The sequence below is a fragment of the Salvelinus fontinalis genome, chromosome 29 (assembly GCF_029448725.1).
Source record: "Salvelinus fontinalis isolate EN_2023a chromosome 29, ASM2944872v1, whole genome shotgun sequence".
NCBI classification, from domain to species: Eukaryota; Metazoa; Chordata; class Actinopteri; order Salmoniformes; family Salmonidae; genus Salvelinus; species Salvelinus fontinalis.
The window spans coordinates 15640300-15659216 of NC_074693.1; the positions used below are offsets into that span (position 1 = coordinate 15640300).

General features: G+C 47.2%; 1 protein-coding gene across 1 annotated transcript in view; it reads right to left on the reverse strand.

Annotated features, from left to right (window-relative positions):
• Nucleotides 1–1550: 1550 nt before the first annotated feature.
• LOC129827218 (basic proline-rich protein-like) overlaps nt 1551–18917 on the reverse strand; it is a 58936-nt gene continuing 41569 nt past the window's right edge. Inside the window, exon 7 of the mRNA XM_055887956.1 lies at nt 1551–2171. Coding sequence (XP_055743931.1) covers nt 1551–2171 — 621 coding nt within the window. The remainder of the gene's footprint in view (nt 2172–18917) is intronic.

An 18917-nucleotide genomic window follows, 5' to 3' on the forward strand; every position in this document is an offset into this window, starting at 1 on the left:
CAGGGTTGTGGGTTCAATTCCCACGGGGGGACCAGGATGAATATGTATGAACTTTCCAATTTGTAAGTCGCTCTGGATAAGAGCGTCTGCTAAATGACGTAAATGTAATCTAAATGTACTGTTGGAAGTCCTGCAAAATATATACATTTTTAAATTATGTATTGTCACATACTTACAGTAGTTGCAATGAAATGTTGTGCTCAAGGGCACATCGACAGATTTTTGGCTGGGAGATTCTCTGTGTTGCCAGGCTGGAACCTTATTGGACGTTGGCTGGGAGATGCTCTGTGTGTCACGTTCCTGACCTATTTCTGTTAGTTTGTTGTATGTGTTAGTTGGTCAGGACGTGAGTTTGGGTGGGCATTCTATGTTTTCTGTTTCTATGTTGGTTTAGGGTTGCCTGGTATGGCTCTTAATTAGAGGCAGGTGTTTGGCGTTCCTCTAATTGAGAGTCATATTTAGGTAGGTTGTTTCACAGTGTTCGTTGTGGGTGGTTGTCTCCTGTGTCAGTGTTTGTCGCACCATACGGGACTGTTTCGGTTTGTTTTTGTACATCGTCCTTTTGTGTAGTCTATTTTCCCTGTTCGTGCGTTCTTCGTGTTTTATGTAAGTTCCATGTCCAGGTCTGTCTATTCCGTTTTGTTGTTTTGTTAATTTATAGTAAAGTTCGTGTTTTTCGTCTTGTCTTTAAATAAATTATGTATTCACAACCCGCTGCGCCTTGGTCGAATCACTACTCCTCCTTTTCGGTTGAAGAGGAGGAGGACTGCCGTTACACTGTGTTGCAAGGCTGGAACCTTAGTGGACGTTGGCTGGGAGATTCTCTGTGTTGCCAGGCTGGAACCTTATTGGACGTTGGCTGGGAGATTCTTTGTGTTGCCAGGTTGGAACCTTATTGCACGTTGGCAGGGAGATTCTCTCTGTTGCAAGGCTGGAATCTTATTGGATGTTGGCTGGGATATTCTCTGTGTTGCCAGGCTGGAACCTTATTGGACGTTGGCTGGGAGATTCTCTGTGTTGCCAGGCTGGAATCTTATTGGACGTTGGCTGGGAGATTCTCTTTGTTGCAAGGCTGGAACCTTATTGGACGTTGGCTGGGATATTCTCTGTGTTGCCAGGCTGGAACCTTAGTGGACGTTGGCTGGGAGATTCTCTGTGTTGCCAGGCTGGAACCTTAGTGGACGTTTGCTGGGAGACTCTCTGTGTTGCCAGGCTGGAACCTTAGTGGACGTTGGCTGGGATATTCTCTGTGTTGCCAGGCTGGAACCTTAGTGGACGTTTGCTGGGAGACTCTCTGTGTTGCCAGGCTGGAACCTTAGTGGACTTTGGCTGGGATATTCTCTGTGTTGCCAGGCTGGAACCTTAGTGGACGTTTGCTGGGAGACTCTCTGTGTTGCCAGGCTGGAACCTTAGTGGACGTTGGCTGGGAGATTCTCTGTGTTGCCAGGCTGGAACCTTAGTGGACGTTTGCTGGGAGACTCTCTGTGTTGCCAGGCTGGAACCTTAGTGGACGTTGGCTGGGAGATTCTCTGTGTTGCCAGGCTGGAACCTTAGTGGACGTTGGCTGGGATATTCTCTGTGTTGCCAGGCTGGAACCTTAGTGGACGTTTGCTGGGAGACTCTCTGTGTTGCCAGGCTGGAACCTTAGTGGACTTTGGCTGGGATATTCTCTGTGTTGCCAGGCTGGAACATCCAATTGTGGTGGCTGGCTGGAGGTCTGATTTCTTGTTGAGGTGGCTGGTTGGAGGTCTGATTTCTTTTTGAGGTGGCTGGCTGGAAGTTTGATTTCTTGTTGAGGTGGCTGGCTGGAGGTTTGATTGCTTGTTGAGGTTGCTGGCTGGAGGTCTGATGTCTTGTTGAGGTGGCTGGCAGGAGGTCTGATTTCTTGTTGAGGTGGCTGGCTGGAGGTTTGATTTCTTGTTGAGGTGGCTGGCTGGAGCCTGATTTCTTGTTGAGGTGGCAGGCTGGAGGTTTGATTTCCTGCTGAGGTGGCTGGCTGGAGGTTTGATTTCTTGTTGAGTTGGCAGGCTGGAGGTGTGATTTCTTGTTGAGGTGGCTGGCTGGAGGTCTGATTTCTTGTGGAGGTGGCTGGCTGGGAGGTTTGATTCCCTGTTGAGGTGGCTGGCTAGAGGTCTGATTTCCTGTCTGTGAAAAATGATCTTGTCATCAATCTGCCGAACAGGGGCAGAGTTTCCCTCTCGTGAGCTAGTCTGTTCCCCCTTCTTCTCTCTGGTGAGCTAGCCTGGCCTCCCTCCTTCTCTTCCTCCCTCCAATAGATTCTTGCCATGAATTTTCTTGCATGAAAGTATGAAATTTCATTTTGGAAGAGGAGAGGGGTGGGAGGGAAACTTAGAGAGTGTCTCAGCCATGTGTTTGAGGAGTGGAGGATTCTGCCATGTGTTGGAGGAGTGGACGACTCTGCCATGTGTTGGAGGAGTGGAGGACTCAGCCATGTGTTGGAGGAGTGGACGACTCTGCCATGTGTTGGAGGAGTGGAGGACTCAGCCATGTGTTGGAGGAGTGGAGGACTCAGCCATATGTTGGAGGAGTGGAGGACTCTGCCATGTGTTGGAGGAGTGGAGGACTCAGCCATGTGTTGGAGGAGTGGAGGACTCAGCCATGTGTTGGAGGAGTGGAGGACTCTGCCATGTGTTGGAGGAGTGGAGGACTCAGCCATGTGTTGGAGGAGTGGAGGACTCAGCCATGTGTTGGAGGAGTGGAGGACTCAGCCATGTGTTGGAGGAGTGGAGGACTCTGCCATGTGTTGGAGGAGTGGAGGACTCAGCCATGTGTTGGAGGAGTGGAGGACTCAGCCATGTGTTGGAGGAGTGGAGGACTCAGCCATGTGTTGGAGGAGTGGAGGACTCAGCCATGTGTTGGAGGAGTGGAGGACTCAGCCATGTGTTGGAGGAGTGGAGGACTCAGCCATGTGTTGGAGGAGTCTCAGCCATATGTTGGAGGAATGGAGGACTCTGCCATGTGTTGGAGGAGTGGAGGACTCTGCCATGTGTTGGAGGAGTGTAGGACTCAGCCATGTGTTGGAGGACTCAGCCATGTGTTGGAGGAGTGGAGGACTCTGCCATGTTTTGGAGGAGTGGAGAACTCTGCCACGTGTTGGAGGAGTGGAGGACTCTGCCACGTGTTGGAGGAGTGGAGGACTCAGCCACGTGTTGGAGGAGTAGAGGACTCAGCCATGTGTTGGAGGAGTGGAGGACTCAGCCATGTGTTGGAGGAGTGGAAGACTCAGCCATGTGTTGGAGGAGTGGAGGACTCTGCCATGTGTTGGAGGACTCTGCCATGTGTTGGAGGACTCTGCCATGTGTTGGAGGAGAGGAGGACTCTGCCATGTGTTGGAGGAGTGGAGGACTCTGCCATGTGTTGGAGGAGTGGAGGACTCTGCCATGTGTTGGAGGAGTGGAGGACTCAGCCATGTGTTGGAGGAGAGGAGGACTCAGCCATGTGTTGGAGGAGTGGAGGACTCAGCCATGTGTTGGAGGAGTGGAGGACTCTGCCATGTGTTGGAGGAATGGAGGACTCAGCCATGTGTTGGAGGAGTGGAGGACTCAGCCATGTGTTGGAGGAGTGGAGGACTCAGCCATGTGTTGGAGGAGTGGAGGACTCAGCCATATGTTGGAGGAGTGGAGGACTCTGCCATGTGTTGGAGGAGTGGAGGACTCTGCCATGTGTTGGAGGAGTGGAGGACTCAGCCATGTGTTGGAGGAGTGGAGGACTCTGCCATGTGTTGGAGGAGTGGAGGACTCTGCCATGTGTTGGAGGAGTGGAGGACTCTGCCATGTGTTGGAGGAGTGGAGGACTCTGCCATGTGTTGGAGGAGTGGAGGACTCAGCCATGTGTTGGAGGACTCAGCCATGTGTTGGAGGAGTGGAGGACTCTGCCATGTTTTGGAGGAGTGGAGAACTCTGCCACGTGTTGGAGGAGTGGAGGACTCTGCCACGTGTTGGAGGAGTGGAGGACTCAGCCACGTGTTGGAGGAGTAGAGGACTCAGCCACGTGTTGGAGGAGTGGAGGACTCAGCCATGTGTTGGAGGAGTGGAAGACTCAGCCATGTGTTGGAGGAGTGGAGGACTCTGCCATGTGTTGGAGGACTCTGCCATGTGTTGGAGGAGAGGAGGACTCTGCCATGTGTTGGAGGAGTGGAGGACTCAGCCATGTGTTGGAGAAGAGGAGGCCTCAGCCATGTGTTGGAAGAGTGGAGGACTCAGCCATGTGTTGGAGGAGAGGAGGACTCAGCCATGTGTTGGAGGACTCTGCCATGTGTTGGAGGAATGGAGAACTCTGCCATGTGTTGGACGAGAGGAGGACTCTGCCATGTGTTGGAGGAGTGGAGGACTCAGCCATGTGTTGGAGGAGTGGAGGACTCAGCCATGTGTTGGAGGAGTGGAGGACTCAGCCTATGTGTTGGAGGAATGGAGGACTCAGCCATGTGTTGGAGGAGTGGAGGACTCAGCCATGTGTTGGAGGAGTGGAGGACTCAGCCATGTGTTGGAGGAGTGGAGGACTCAGCCATGTGTTGGAGGAGTGGAGGACTCAGCCATGTGTTGGAGGAGTGGAGGACTCTGCCATGTGTTGGAGGAGTGGAGGACTCTGCCATGTGTTGGAGGAGTGGAGGACTCAGCCATGTGTTGGAGGAGTGGAGGACTCTGCCATGTGTTGGAGGAGTGGAGGCCTCAGCCATGTGTTGGAGGAATGGAGGACTCAGCCATGTGTTGGAGAACTCAGCCATGTGTTGGAGGAGTGGGGGACTCAGCCATGTGTTGGAGGAGTGGAGGACTCTGCCATGTGTTGGAGGAGTGGAGGACTCAGCCATGTGTTGGAGGAGTGGAGGACTCAGCCATATGTTGGAGGAGTGGAGGACTCTGCCATGTGTTGGAGGAGTGGAGGACTCTGCCATGTGTTGGAGGAGTGGAGGACTCAGCCATGTGTTGGAGGAGTGGAGGACTCAGCCATGTGTTGGAGGAGTGGAGGACTCTGCCATGTGTTGGAGGAGTGGAGGACTCTGCCATGTGTTGGAGGAGTGGAGGACTCTGCCATGTGTTGGAGGAGTGGAGGACTCAGCCATGTGTTGGAGGACTCAGCCATGTGTTGGAGGAGTGGAGGACTCTGCCATGTTTTGGAGGAGTGGAGAACTCTGCCACGTGTTGGAGGAGTGGAGGACTCTGCCACGTGTTGGAGGAGTGGAGGACTCAGCCACGTGTTGGAGGAGTAGAGGACTCAGCCACGTGTTGGAGGAGTGGAGGACTCAGCCATGTGTTGGAGGAGTGGAAGACTCAGCCATGTGTTGGAGGAGTGGAGGACTCTGCCATGTGTTGGAGGACTCTGCCATGTGTTGGAGGAGAGGAGGACTCTGCCATGTGTTGGAGGAGTGGAGGACTCAGCCATGTGTTGGAGAAGAGGAGGCCTCAGCCATGTGTTGGAAGAGTGGAGGACTCAGCCATGTGTTGGAGGAGAGGAGGACTCAGCCATGTGTTGGAGGACTCTGCCATGTGTTGGAGGAATGGAGAACTCTGCCATGTGTTGGACGAGAGGAGGACTCTGCCATGTGTTGGAGGAGTGGAGGACTCAGCCATGTGTTGGAGGAGTGGAGGACTCAGCCATGTGTTGGAGGAGTGGAGGACTCAGCCATGTGTTGGAGGAGTGGAGGACTCAGCCTATGTGTTGGAGGAATGGAGGACTCAGCCATGTGTTGGAGGAGTGGAGGACTCAGCCATGTGTTGGAGGAGTGGAGGACTCAGCCATGTGTTGGAGGAGTGGAGGACTCAGCCATGTGTTGGAGGAGTGGAGGACTCTGCCATGTGTTGGAGGAGTGGAGGACTCTGCCATGTGTTGGAGGAGTGGAGGACTCAGCCATGTGTTGGAGGAGTGGAGGACTCTGCCATGTGTTGGAGGAGTGGAGGCCTCAGCCATGTGTTGGAGGAATGGAGGACTCAGCCATGTGTTGGAGAACTCAGCCATGTGTTGGAGGAGTGGGGGACTCAGCCATGTGTTGGAGGAGTGGAGGACTCTGCCATGTGTTGGAGGAGTGGAGGACTCTGCCATGTGTTGGAGGAGTGGAGGACTCTGCCATGTGTTGGAGGAGTGGAGGACTCTGCCATGTGTTGGAGGAGTGGAGGACTCTGCCATGTGTTGGAGGAGTGGAGGACTCTGCCATGTGTTGGAGGAGTGGAGGACTCTGCCATGTGTTGGAGGAGTGGAGGACTCTGCCATGTGTTGGAGGAGTCTCAGCCATGTGTTGGAGGAGTCTCAGCCATGTGTTGGAGGAATGGAGGACTCAGCCATGTGTTGGAGGAGTGGAGGACTCTGCCATGTGTTGGAGGAGTGGAGGACTCTGCCATGTGTTGGAGGAGTGGAGGACTCTGCCATGTGTTGGAGGAATGGAGGACTCAGCCATGTGTTGGAGGAGTCTCAGCCATGTGTTGGAGGAATGGAGGACTCAGCCATGTGTTGGAGGAGTGGAGGACTCAGCCATGTGTTGGAGGAGTGGAGGACTCAGCCATGTGTTGGAGGAGTGGAGGACTCTGCCACGTGTTGGAGGAGTGGAGGACTCAGCCATGTGTTGGAGGAGTGGAGGACTCAGCCATGTGTTGGAGGAGTGGAGGACTCTGCCACGTGTTGGAGGAGTGTGGGTCTCTTCTCTTTCTCTCGGTCCTTCTCTTTTTGGGGTTGAGTGCATCATGCAAGTAGATCAGAGAAGGAAAGAAAGGGCAGCAGAAGGAGGGAGGGAGGGAAGAAAAGATGTGTGCTGATGAAGGGGGCAGATTATTTTTGTCTGGGACCAATTGAGAAGTATGGCAGCTCCTTCCTGTAACATACCCTTTATAACAGGAGAGAGCGATGGGAAGACAGAGAGAGAGGAGAGGGGGGGGGGGGGGGGGGGGTAGAGTGAGAGGAGTCGTACAGAGATATACAGTATATTCCATTTCACTGTTCCTGGCATGACAGTAGACTGGTTTCATGACAGTAGACTGGTTTCATGACAGTAGACTGGTTTCATGACAGTAGACTGGTTTCATGACAGTAGACTGGTTTCATGACAGTAGACTGGTTTCATGACAGTATACTGGTTTCATGACAGTAGACTGGTTTCATGACAGTAGACTAGTTTCATGACAGTAGACTGGTTTCATGACAGTAGCCTATTTTCATGACAGTAGGCCAGTTTCATGACTGTAGACTGGTTTCATGACAGTAGACTAGTTCCATGACAGTAGGCCATTTTCATGACTGTAGACTGGTTTCATGACAGTAGACTAGTTTCATGACAGTAGCCTGGTTTCATGACTGTAGACTGGTTTCATGACAGTAGACTGGTTTCATGACAGTAGACTGGTTTCATGACAGTAGACTGGTTTCATGACAGTAGACTAGTTTCATGACAGTAGACTGGTTTCATGACAGTAGACTGGTTTCATGACAGTAGCCTGGTTTCATGACAGTAGACTGGTTTCATGACTGTAGACTGGTTTCATGACTGTAGACTGGTTTCATGACTGTAGCCTGGTTTTATGACAGTAGCCTGGTTTCATGACAGTAGACTAGTTTCATGACAGTAGACTGGTTTCATGACTGTAGACTGGTTTCATGACAGTAGACTGGTTTCATGACAGTAGACTAGTTTCATGACAGTAGACTAGTTTTATGACAGTAGACTGTTTTCATGACAGTAGCCTGGTTTCATGACAGTAGACTAGTTTCATGACAGTAGCCTGGTTTCATGAGGGTATACTGGTTTCATGACAGTAGACTAGTTTCATGACAGTAGACTGGTTTCATGACAGTAGACTGGTTTCATGACTGTAGACTAGTTTCATGACAGTAGACTAGTTTCATGACAGTAGACTGGTTTCATGACAGTAGCCTAGTTTCATGACAGTGGCATGGTTTCATGACAGTAGACTGGTTTCATGACAGTAGACTGGTTTCATGACAGTAGACTGGTTTCATGACAGTAAGCTGGTTTCATGACAGTAGACTGGTTTCATGACAGTAGACTGGTTTCATGACAGTAGACTGGTTTCATGACAGTAGACTAGTTTCATGACAGTAGACTAGTTCCATGACAGTAGGCCAGTTTCATGACAGTAGACAGGTTTCATGACAGTAAGCTGGTTTCATGACAGTAGACTGGTTTCATGACAGTAGACTGGTTTCATGACAGTAGACTGGTTTCATGACAGTAGACTGGTTTCATGACAGTAGACTGGTTTCATGACAGTAGACTGGTTTCATGACAGTAGACTAGTTCCATGACAGTAGACTAGTTTCATGACAGTAGACTGGTTTCATGACAGTAGACTGGTTTCATGACAGTAGACTAGTTCCATGACAGTAGGCCAGTTTCATGACAGTAGACTGGTTTCATGACAGTAGACTAGTTTCATGACAATAGACTAGTTTCATGACAGTAGACTAGTTTCAAGACAGTAGACTGGTTTCATGACAGTAGCCTAGTTTCATGACTGTAGACTGGATACATGACAGTAGACTGGTTTCATGACAGTAGACTAGTTTCATGAGAGTAGACTGGTTTCATGACAGTAGACTGGTTTCATGACAGTAGACTGGTTTCATGACAGTAGACTGGTTTCATGACAGTAGACTGGTTTCATGACTGTAGACTGGTTTCATGACAGTAGACTGGTTTCATGACAGTAGACTAGTTTCATGACAGTAGACTAGTTTTATGACAGTAGACTGTTTTCATGACAGTAGACTAGTTTCATGACAGTAGACTAGTTTCATGACAGTAGCCTGGTTTCATGAGAGTATACTGGTTTCATGACAGTAGACTAGTTTCATGACAGTAGACTGGTTTCATGACAGTAGACTGGTTTCATGACTGTAGACTAGTTTCATGACAGTAGACTGGTTTCATGACAGTAGACTGGTTTCATGACAGTAGCCTAGTTTCATGACAGTGGCCTGGTTTCATGACAGTAGACTGGTTTCATGACAGTAGACTGGTTTCATGACAGTAGACTGGTTTCATGACAGTAAGCTGGTTTCATGACAGTAGACTGGTTTCATGACAGTAGACTGGTTTCATGACAGTAGACTGGTTTCATGACAGTAGACTAGTTTCATGACAGTAGACTAGTTCCATGACAGTAGGCCAGTTTCATGACAGTAGACAGGTTTCATGACAGTAAGCTGGTTTCATGACAGTAGACTGGTTTCATGACAGTAGACTGGTTTCATGACAGTAGACTGGTTTCATGACAGTAGACTGGTTTCATGACAGTAGACTGGTTTCATGACAGTAGACTGGTTTCATGACAGTAGACTGGTTTCATGACAGTAGACTAGTTCCATGACAGTAGACTAGTTTCATGACAGTAGACTGGTTTCATGACAGTAGACTGGTTTCATGACAGTAGACTAGTTCCATGACAGTAGACTAGTTTCATGACAGTAGACTGGTTTCATGACAGTAGACTAGTTCCATGACAGTAGGCCAGTTTCATGACTGTAGACTGGTTTCATGACAGTAGACTAGTTTCATGACAATAGACTAGTTTCATGACAGTAGACTAGTTTCAAGACAGTAGACTGGTTTCATGACAGTAGCCTAGTTTCATGACTGTAGACTGGATACATGACAGTAGACTGGTTTCATGACAGTAGACTAGTTTCATGAGAGTAGACTGGTTTCATGACAGTAGACTGGTTTCATGACAGTAGACTGGTTTCATGACAGTAGACTGGTTTCATGACAGTAGACTGGTTTCATGACAGTAGACTAGTTCCATGACAGTAGGCCGGTTTCATGACAGTAGACTGGTTTCATGACAGTAAGCTGGTTTCATGACAGTAGACTGGTTTCATGACAGTCGACTGGTTTCATGACAGTCGACTGGTTTCATGACAGTAGACTGGTTTCATGACAGTAGACTAGTTTCATGACAGTAGACTGGTTTCATGACAGTAGACTGGTTTCATGACAGTAGACTGGTTTCATGAAAGTAGACTGGTTTCATGACAGTAGACTAGTTTCATGACAGTAGACTAGTTTCATGACAGTAGACTGGTTTCATGACAGTAGACTAGTTTCATGACAGTAGACTGGTTACATGACAGTAGACTAGTTACATGACAGTAGACTGGTTTCATGACAGTAGACTGGTTTCATGACAGTAGACTGGTTTCATGACAGTAGACTGGTTTCATGACAGTAGACTGGTTTCATGACAGTAGACTGGTTTCATGACAGTATACTGGTTTCATGACAGTAGACTGGTTTCATGACAGTAGACTAGTTTCATGACAGTAGACTGGTTTCATGACAGTAGCCTATTTTCATGACAGTAGGCCAGTTTCATGACTGTAGACTGGTTTCATGACAGTAGACTAGTTCCATGACAGTAGGCCATTTTCATGACTGTAGACTGGTTTCATGACAGTAGACTAGTTTCATGACAGTACACTAGTTTCATGACAGTAGACTAGTTTCATAACAGTAGACTGGTTTCATGACAGTAGACTGGTTTCATGACAGTAGACTAGTTCCATGACAGTAGGCCGGTTTCATGACAGTAGACTGGTTTCATGACAGTAGACTGGTTTCATGACAGTAGACTGGTTTCATGACAGTAGACTGGTTTCATGACAGTAGACTGGTTTCATGACAGTAGACTGGTTTCATGACAGTAGACTAGTTTCATGACAGTAGACTAGTTTCATGACAGTAGACTGGTTTCATGACAGTAGACTGGTTTCATGACAGTAGACTAGTTTCATGACAGTAGACTGGTTTCATGACAGTAGACTGGTTTCATGACAGTAGACTAGTTTCATGACAGTAGACTGGTTTCACGACAGTAGACTAGTTTCACGACAGTAGACTGGTTTCATGACAGTAGACTAGTTTCATGACAGTAGACTGGTTTCATGACAGTAGACTGGTTTCATGACAGTAGACTGGTTTCATGACAGTGGCCTGGTTTCATGACAGTAGACTAGTTTCATGACAGTAGACTGGTTTCATGACAGTAGACTAGTTTCATGACAGTAGACTGGTTTCATGACAGTAGACTGGTTTCATGACAGTAGACTAGTTTCATGACAGTAGACTGGTTTCATGACAGTAGACTAGTTTCATGACAGTAGACTGGTTTCATGACAGTAGACTGGTTTCATGACAGTAGACTAGTTTCACGACAGTAGACTGGTTTCATGACAGTAGACTAGTTTCATGACAGTAGACTGGTTTCATGACAGTAGACTGGTTTCATGACAGTAGACTAGTATCATGACAGTGGCCTGGTTTCATGACAGTAGACTAGTTTCATGACAGTAGACTGGTTTCATGACAGTAGACTAGTTTCATGACAGTAGACTGGTTTCATGACAGTAGACTGGTTTCATGACAGTAGACTAGTTTCATGACAGTAGCCTGGTTTCATGACAGTAGACTGGTTACATGACAGTAGACTAGTTCCATGACAGTAGACTGGTTTCATGACAGTAGGCCAGTTCCATGACATGATGCAATTTACTATTCAGCCATTTTGCAGATGCTCTTATCCAGATCAATTTACTGTACAGTGGTTTACATTCAATACAAATCACAGACTACTCTATCTTCATGCCAGGACAGTTATTTTTCAGGAAAAACCTGATACCCAGTCATATCTATAGTAAACATACAGAACGATTTACTGTACAGTGGGTTACATTCAATACAAATCACAGACTCCTCTGTCTTAATGCCAGGACAGTTATTCTTCAGGAAAAACCTGTCACCCAGTCATATCTATAGTAAACATACAGAACGATTTACTGTGCTGTACATTCAATCAATCAAAGTAGCAGAGCCATACATACTGTAGAGACCTAATACCTAACAGTTATACTTCAGGAATAACCTGATACCCAGCCATATCTATAGTCAACATTCAGAAGTTCTCACAGGGACTGACTCTCTGACTGTAGTAGCAGTACTGTATGTACACGACAGTTTAAACGTTTGGAAAGTTTTATAAATGTCCTTTTGATAGTCCGGTGGTCATTCGATGACTTGGGAGTCTTGAGTCTAACAGTTTTATGAGCTTTCCTCTGGCACCGTCTATTATATAGGTCCTTGATGGCAGGAAGCTTGGTCCCAGTGATGTAGTGGACCCTACGGACTACCCTCTGTAGTGCCTTACGGTCAGATGTCAAGCAGTTGCCATACCAGGCGGTGATGCAACCGGGCAGGATGCTCCCGATGGTGCAGCTGTAGAGCGTTTTGAGGATCTGGGGACCCATGCCAAATCTTTTCAGTCTCCTGAGGGGGAAACAGTTTTGTTGTGCTCGCTTCACGACTGTCTTGGTGTGTTTGGACCATGATGATCGTTGGTGATGTGGACACCAAGGAACTTGAAACTCTCGACCCGCTCCACTACAGCCCCGTTGATGTTAATGGGGGCCTGTTCGGCACGCCTTTTCCTGTAGTCCACTATCAGCTCCTTTGTCTTGATCACATTGAGGGAGATGTTGTTGTACTGGCCCCACACTCCCAGTTATCTGACCTCCTCCCTATAGACTGTCTCATCATTGGTAACGGTAATCAGGCCTACCACTGTTGTGTCGTCAGCAAACTTAATGATGGTGTTGGAGTCGTGTTTGGCAATGCAGTCATGGTTGAACAGGGAGTACAGGAGGGAACTAGTCATGCACCCCTGAATGGCCCCAGTGTTGAGGATCAGCATGGCAGACGTGTTGTTGCCTACCCTTACCACTTGGGGGCGGCCCATAAGGAAGTCCAGGATCCAGTTGCAAAGGGAGATGTTTGGTCCCAGGGTCCTTAGCTTAGTGATGAGCTTCATGGGCACTATGGAGAACGCTGAGCTGTAGTCAATGAACACCATTCTCACATAGGTGTTCCTTTTGTCCATATGGGAAAGGGCAGTGTGGAGTGCGATTGAGATTGTGTCATCTGTGGATCTGTTGGGGCGGTATGCAAATTGGAGTGGGTCTAGGGTTTCTGGGATAACGATGTTGATGTGAGCCATTACCAGCCTTTCAAAGCACTTCATGGCTACAGACGTGAGTGATACGGAGCCGTAATCATTTAGGCAGGTTACCTTGGCTTCCAGGGGCACAGGGACTATGGTGGTCTGCTTGAAACATGTAGGTATAACAGACTCAGTCAGGGAGAGGTTGAAAATGTCAGTGAAGACACTTGCCAGTTGGTCTGCGCGTGCTTTGAGTACACATCCTGGTAATCCATCTGGCCCCGCGGCTTTGTGAATGTTGACCTGTTTAACCTGTTGGGGATGGGGGCGCTGTTTAGACTATTTATGCTAATTTGGCTAATTTTTGAAACGGCTTCCCACAAAATCCTTGATCGTACAATATGCATATTATTATTATTATTGGATAGAAAACAGTCTATAGTTTCTATAGGAGTTGAAATTTTGTCTCTAAGTGGAACAGAGCCCATTCTACAGCAATTTCCCTGACATGGATTCAGATTTCAGAAATGTTGGCCACTGTTCTGAAGTCAGTTAAAAGGGCACTGATTTTGCTATGACTATACGGACACTTCTTACGTCTTCCCCTGGATGCCTTTACGTGATGACGATTCCAATGGGGTCGATTGCGCGTTCACAGGCACTACAAATGAAAAAACCCTGTAGCTAGCAAGTCTTTTCTTGCTGCGTAACGCGCGTGGAGGACACCGACCCTCTCCTGTTCCAAGCGTTAGTTTAGCCTGTTATATTTCTCCGGTCATCTTTTCACTCGTTATAGGAGTTAAAAACATCATAAGGTAGTTAATTTAAAGCGTTTTATAGCAATTTATATCCGTTTAGTGCGATTTTGGGACATTTATTTCTTTAACGCTGTGAATAGGTGGGCACGCTTTCAGTTCATCCCGAACGCAGTTGGCATTTTCACATGGCAAGAGGACAGCTTTCCACCAAAAGACGATTCCTCCCAAGAAAGGATCCTTTGCCCAAGATACTGATGGAAGAACAGCTCAAGGTAGGACATTTTTATTATGATAAATCGTGTTTCTGTCGAAACATTTTAGTGGCTTAGGACGCCATGTTTTTTGACGTAGCTTCGCTTGGCGCAAACTGTATTGAAAAGTAAGGATAAATAAAAAAATGTAATAACGCAATTGTATTAAGAATTAAATTGTCTATCAATCCCTGTCCACCCTATATTTTTTAGTCACGTTTATGAGTATTTATGTATAAGAGTAGATCACTGTCTAAGTGGCGCAAGGAAATTTTCTGACCAACTGAGCTACATTTCACATTGTCTAACCATGATTTTGGTGGCTAAATATAAACATTTTCGATCAAACTGTATATGCATGTTGTAATGTGATGTTACAGGAGTGTCATCGGAAGAATTCTGAGAAGGTTAGTGAAAAAATTAATATCTTTTGGCGATGTTGACTTTTATCGCTCACTTTGGCTAGAATCAATGCTGGGCTGCTAATTGCTATGTGCTAAGCTAATATAACGATTTATTGTGTTTTCGCTGTAAGACACTTAGAAAATCTGAAATATTGTCTGTATTCACAGGATCTGTGTCTTTCGATTCGTGTATGCTGTGTATTTTTACGAAATGTTTGATGATTAGTAAGTAGGTAAACACGTTGCTCTAAGTAGTTTTTCTATTCCATTTGTGACGGTGGGTGCAATTGTAACCTATGCCATCTACCTGAAATATGCACTTTTTTCTAACAAAACCTATCCCATGCCATAAATATGTTATCAGACTGTCATCTAATGAGTTTTTTTGTTGGTTAGGGGCTATAAATATCTTAGTTTAGCCGAATTGGTGATGGCTACTGGTGTTGGTGGACAAATAAAAGATGGTGGATTATGCTAATGTGTTTTTAGGTAATAGATGTACATCTTTACATATTGTGTCTTCCCTGTAAAACATTTTAAAAATCGGAAATGTTGACTGGATTCACAAGATCTGTGTCTTTCATTAGCTGTATTGGACTTTAATGTGTGAAAGTTAAATATTTAAAAAAAAAATTTTTTTTGAATTTCGCGGCACTGGTTTTTCAGTGGGGGGGGGGGGGTGTGCCGCTAGCGCCACGCTGATCCTAGACAGGTTAAAGGTCTTGCTCACATCGGCTACCGAGAGCGTTATCACACAGTCATCCAGAAGTGAGCATAAAATGCATTTAGCTCATCTGGCTCGCGTCACTGGGCAGCTCGCGTCTGGGTTTCCCTTTGTAGTCCTTAATAGTTTTCAAACCCTGCTGCATCCGACAAGCGTCAGAGCCGGTGTAGCAGAATCTTAATCCTGTATTGACGCTTTGGTGGTTTGATGGTTCATCTGAGGGCATATCGGGATTTCTTATAGAAGTCCGGATTAGTGTCCCGCTCCTTGAAAGTGGCAGCTCCAGCCTTTAGCTCGATGCAGATGTTGCCTGTAATTCATGGCTTCTGGTTGGGATATGTACGTACGGTCACTGTGGGGACGTCGTCGTCGATGCACTTATTGGCAAAGCCGATGACTGAGGTGGTAAACTCCTCAATGCCATTGGATGAATCCCAGAACATATTTCAGTCTGTGCTAGCAAAACAGTCCTGTAGTGTAGCAGCCGCGTCATCTGAACACTTCCGTATTGAGCGAGTCACTGGTACTTCCTGCTTTAGTTTTTGCTTGTAAGCAGGAATCAGGAGGATAGAATTATGGTCAGATTCGCCAAATGGAGGGTGAGGTAGAGCTTTGTACGCATCTCTGTGTGTGGAGTATAGGTGGTCCAGAGTTTTCTTCCCCCTCTGGTTGCACATGTAACATGCTGGTAAAACTGATTGAAGTTTTCCTACATGAAAGTCCCCGGCCACTAGGAGCGCCGCTTCTGGGTGAGCGTTTTCTTGTTTGCTTATGGGCGTATAGTTGGTTGAGTGCGCTCTTAGTGCCAGCTTCATTCTCTGGTGGTAAATAGACGGCTACGTATAATATAGATGAGAACTCTCTTGGTAGATAGTGTGGTCTACAGCTTATCATAAGGTACTCTACCTCAGGCGAGCAATACCTTGAGACTTCTTTAATATTAGACATCGCGCACCAGCTGTTATTGACAAAAAGACACACACCCCCACCCCTCTTACCATACATAGCTTCTCTGTTCTGCCGGTGCATTGACAATCCCTCCAGCTCTATATTGTCCGTGTCGTCGTTCAGCCACTACTCTGTGAAACATAGGATATTACAGTTCATAATGTCCCGTTGGTAGGATAATCGTAATCATAGGTAATCGATTTCATTTTCCAATGATTGCACGTTAGCAAGTAGAACTGATGGCAGAAAGCAGACTGATCTGCGTCCTCTTTTCCTCTGTCTTTTCTTCAAGCAAATGACGGGGATCTGGATCTGTTCCTGGGAGTAGCAGTATATCTTTCTCTTCGGACTCGTTAAAGGAAAAAGCTTCTTCCAGTCTGTGGTGAGTAATAGAACTTCTGATGTACAGAAATCATCTTCGGTCATAAGAGACGGAAGCTGCAACATTATGTCAAAAATAAGTTACAGAAAATGCAAAAAATATATATAAAAAAATAGCACAATTGATTACGGGCATGTAAAACGTCAGCCATCCTCTTCGGCGCCATTTTAACCTCCAGACCCAGATTTAATTCACCTTCATGGGGTCAAATAGTCAGACTCCATCCTTTAACCTCTAAAATAGAACCCAGACCCCAGCCTTTAACCTCTAATATAGGACATAGACCCCAGCCTTTAACCCCTAATATAGAACCCAGACCCCAGCCTTTAACCACTAATATAGGACAGAGGCCCCAGCCTTTAACCTCTAATATAGGACCCAGATCCCAGCCTTTAACCTCTAATATAGGACCCAGACCCCAGCCTTTAACCTCTAATATAGGACCCAGGCCCCAGCCTTTAACCCTGAATATAGGACAGAGACCCCAGCCTTTAACCTCTTATATAGGACCCAGACCCCAGCCTTTAACCTCTAATATAGGACCTAGACCCCAGACTACAAAAGAGTCCTCTGAAGGGGGAGCCCCAGACTTTTGGTCCCCAGGACCTAAACCCAGCCCCAGACGTTAGCCCCTAGAACACCAGTATCCCTCCACCCTTACGGGGTCAAATCTCCCTGCAGTCAGGCCTCAGAACCAGGCCTCCAGACACCCCTGGGACTGCAGTGCTGAATCCATTAGAGACGTCTTACTCCTGGCCTGGTTTACATCCAGTCACATTAGAGACTTTGTCGGTCTCTTCTAACCCTCTATCATGGTTTACATCCAAGCACCTATTCATTTTCCCATGTAACTTATCCAGTAACAGGAACCTGATGGAGCCAGATGGCTGTGTGTGGGTGTTTGAGCGTGCGTGCGAGTGCATGCATGTGAGTGCGTGCGTGTGTGAGTGCGTGCGTGTGTGAGTGCGTGCGTGTGCGAGTGCGTGCGTGTGAGAGTGTGCGTGCGTGTGTGAGCGTGCGTGTGCGTGTGTGAGAGTGCATGCATGTGAGAGTGCGTGCGTGCGTGCGTGTGTGAGCGTGCGTGCGTATGAGTGCGTGCGTGCATGTGTGAGAGTGTGTGCGTGCGTGCGTGTGTGAACGTGCGTGTGCGTGTGTGAGAGTGCGTGCGTGTGTGAGAGCGCGTGTGCGTGTGTGCATGCTTGTGAGCTGACTGGTTCTACAGTTGGAGTGTATTTCTGTCTGTTTATGTCTCTCTCTGTCGTCCAGGGAAACCCAGATGTTTCAGATTACCGGTATAATCAATATTTGTTGTGTTTACAAACAACTCAGCGCTCTTTAGGATGATCGTGCTGTTATTGAGGCTCCCGAGTGGCGCAGCGGTCTAAGACACTGCATCTCAGTGCAAGAGGCGTCACTACAGTCCCTGGAGGATGGATATAGGTTTGGGTCTAGAGCTTTCCAATCTTTGGGCATCTCAGACGATACGAAAGAGAGGTTGAGAGGCTAGTAATAGGGGATGCAACAATTTCTGCGGATCATTTTAGAAAGATATTTTAAAAAAGAGAGGGTTCAGATTGTCTAGCCCGGCTGATTTGTAGGGTTCCAGATTTTGCAGCTCTTTCAGAACATCAGCTGTCTGGATTTGGGTGAAGGAGAAGTGGGGGGAGGGGGGCTTGTGCAAGTTTCTGCAGAGGTGCAGAGCTGTTGGTTGGGGTTGGAGTAGCTAGGTGGAAAGCATTGCCAGCCGTAAAAAAAGGCTTATTGAAATTCTTGATTACCGTAGATTTATCAGTGGTGACAGTGTTTCCTGTGCTCTTATTCTCCGTGGACTTTACAGTGTCCCAAAACTTTTGGGAATTAGTGCTACAGGATGCAAATTTCCATTTGAAAAAGCTAGCCTTACTTTTCCTAACTGACTGTGTATATTGGTTCGTGACTTCCCTGAAAAGTTGTATATCGCGGGGGCTATTCGATGCTAATGCAGTACGCCACAGGATTATTTGTGCTGGTCAAGGGCAGTCAAGTCTGGGGTGCACCAAGGGCTATATCTGTTCTTCGTTCCACATTTTTTGAATGTGGCATGCTTTTTTAAGATGGCGAGGAAAGCACTTTTCAAGAGCAACCAGGCATCCTCTACTGACGGGAGGAGGTCAATATCCTTCCAGGATACCAGGGCCAGGTCGATTAGAAAGGCCTGCTCACTGAAGTGTTTAAAGGAGCTTTTGACAATGATGAGGGGTGGTCGTTTGGTCGCAGACCCATTACGGACACAGGCAATGAGGCAGTGATCGCTGAGATCCTGGTTGAAAACAGCAGAGGTGTATTTACAGGGCAAGTTGGTCAGGATGATATCTATGAGGGTGCCCGTGGTTACAGATTTAGGGTTGTCCCTGGTAGGTTCCTTGATCATTTGTGTGAGGTTGAGGGCATCTAGCTTAGATTGTAGGACGGCCGGGGTGTTAAGCATATCCCAGTTTAGGTCACCTAACAATACAAA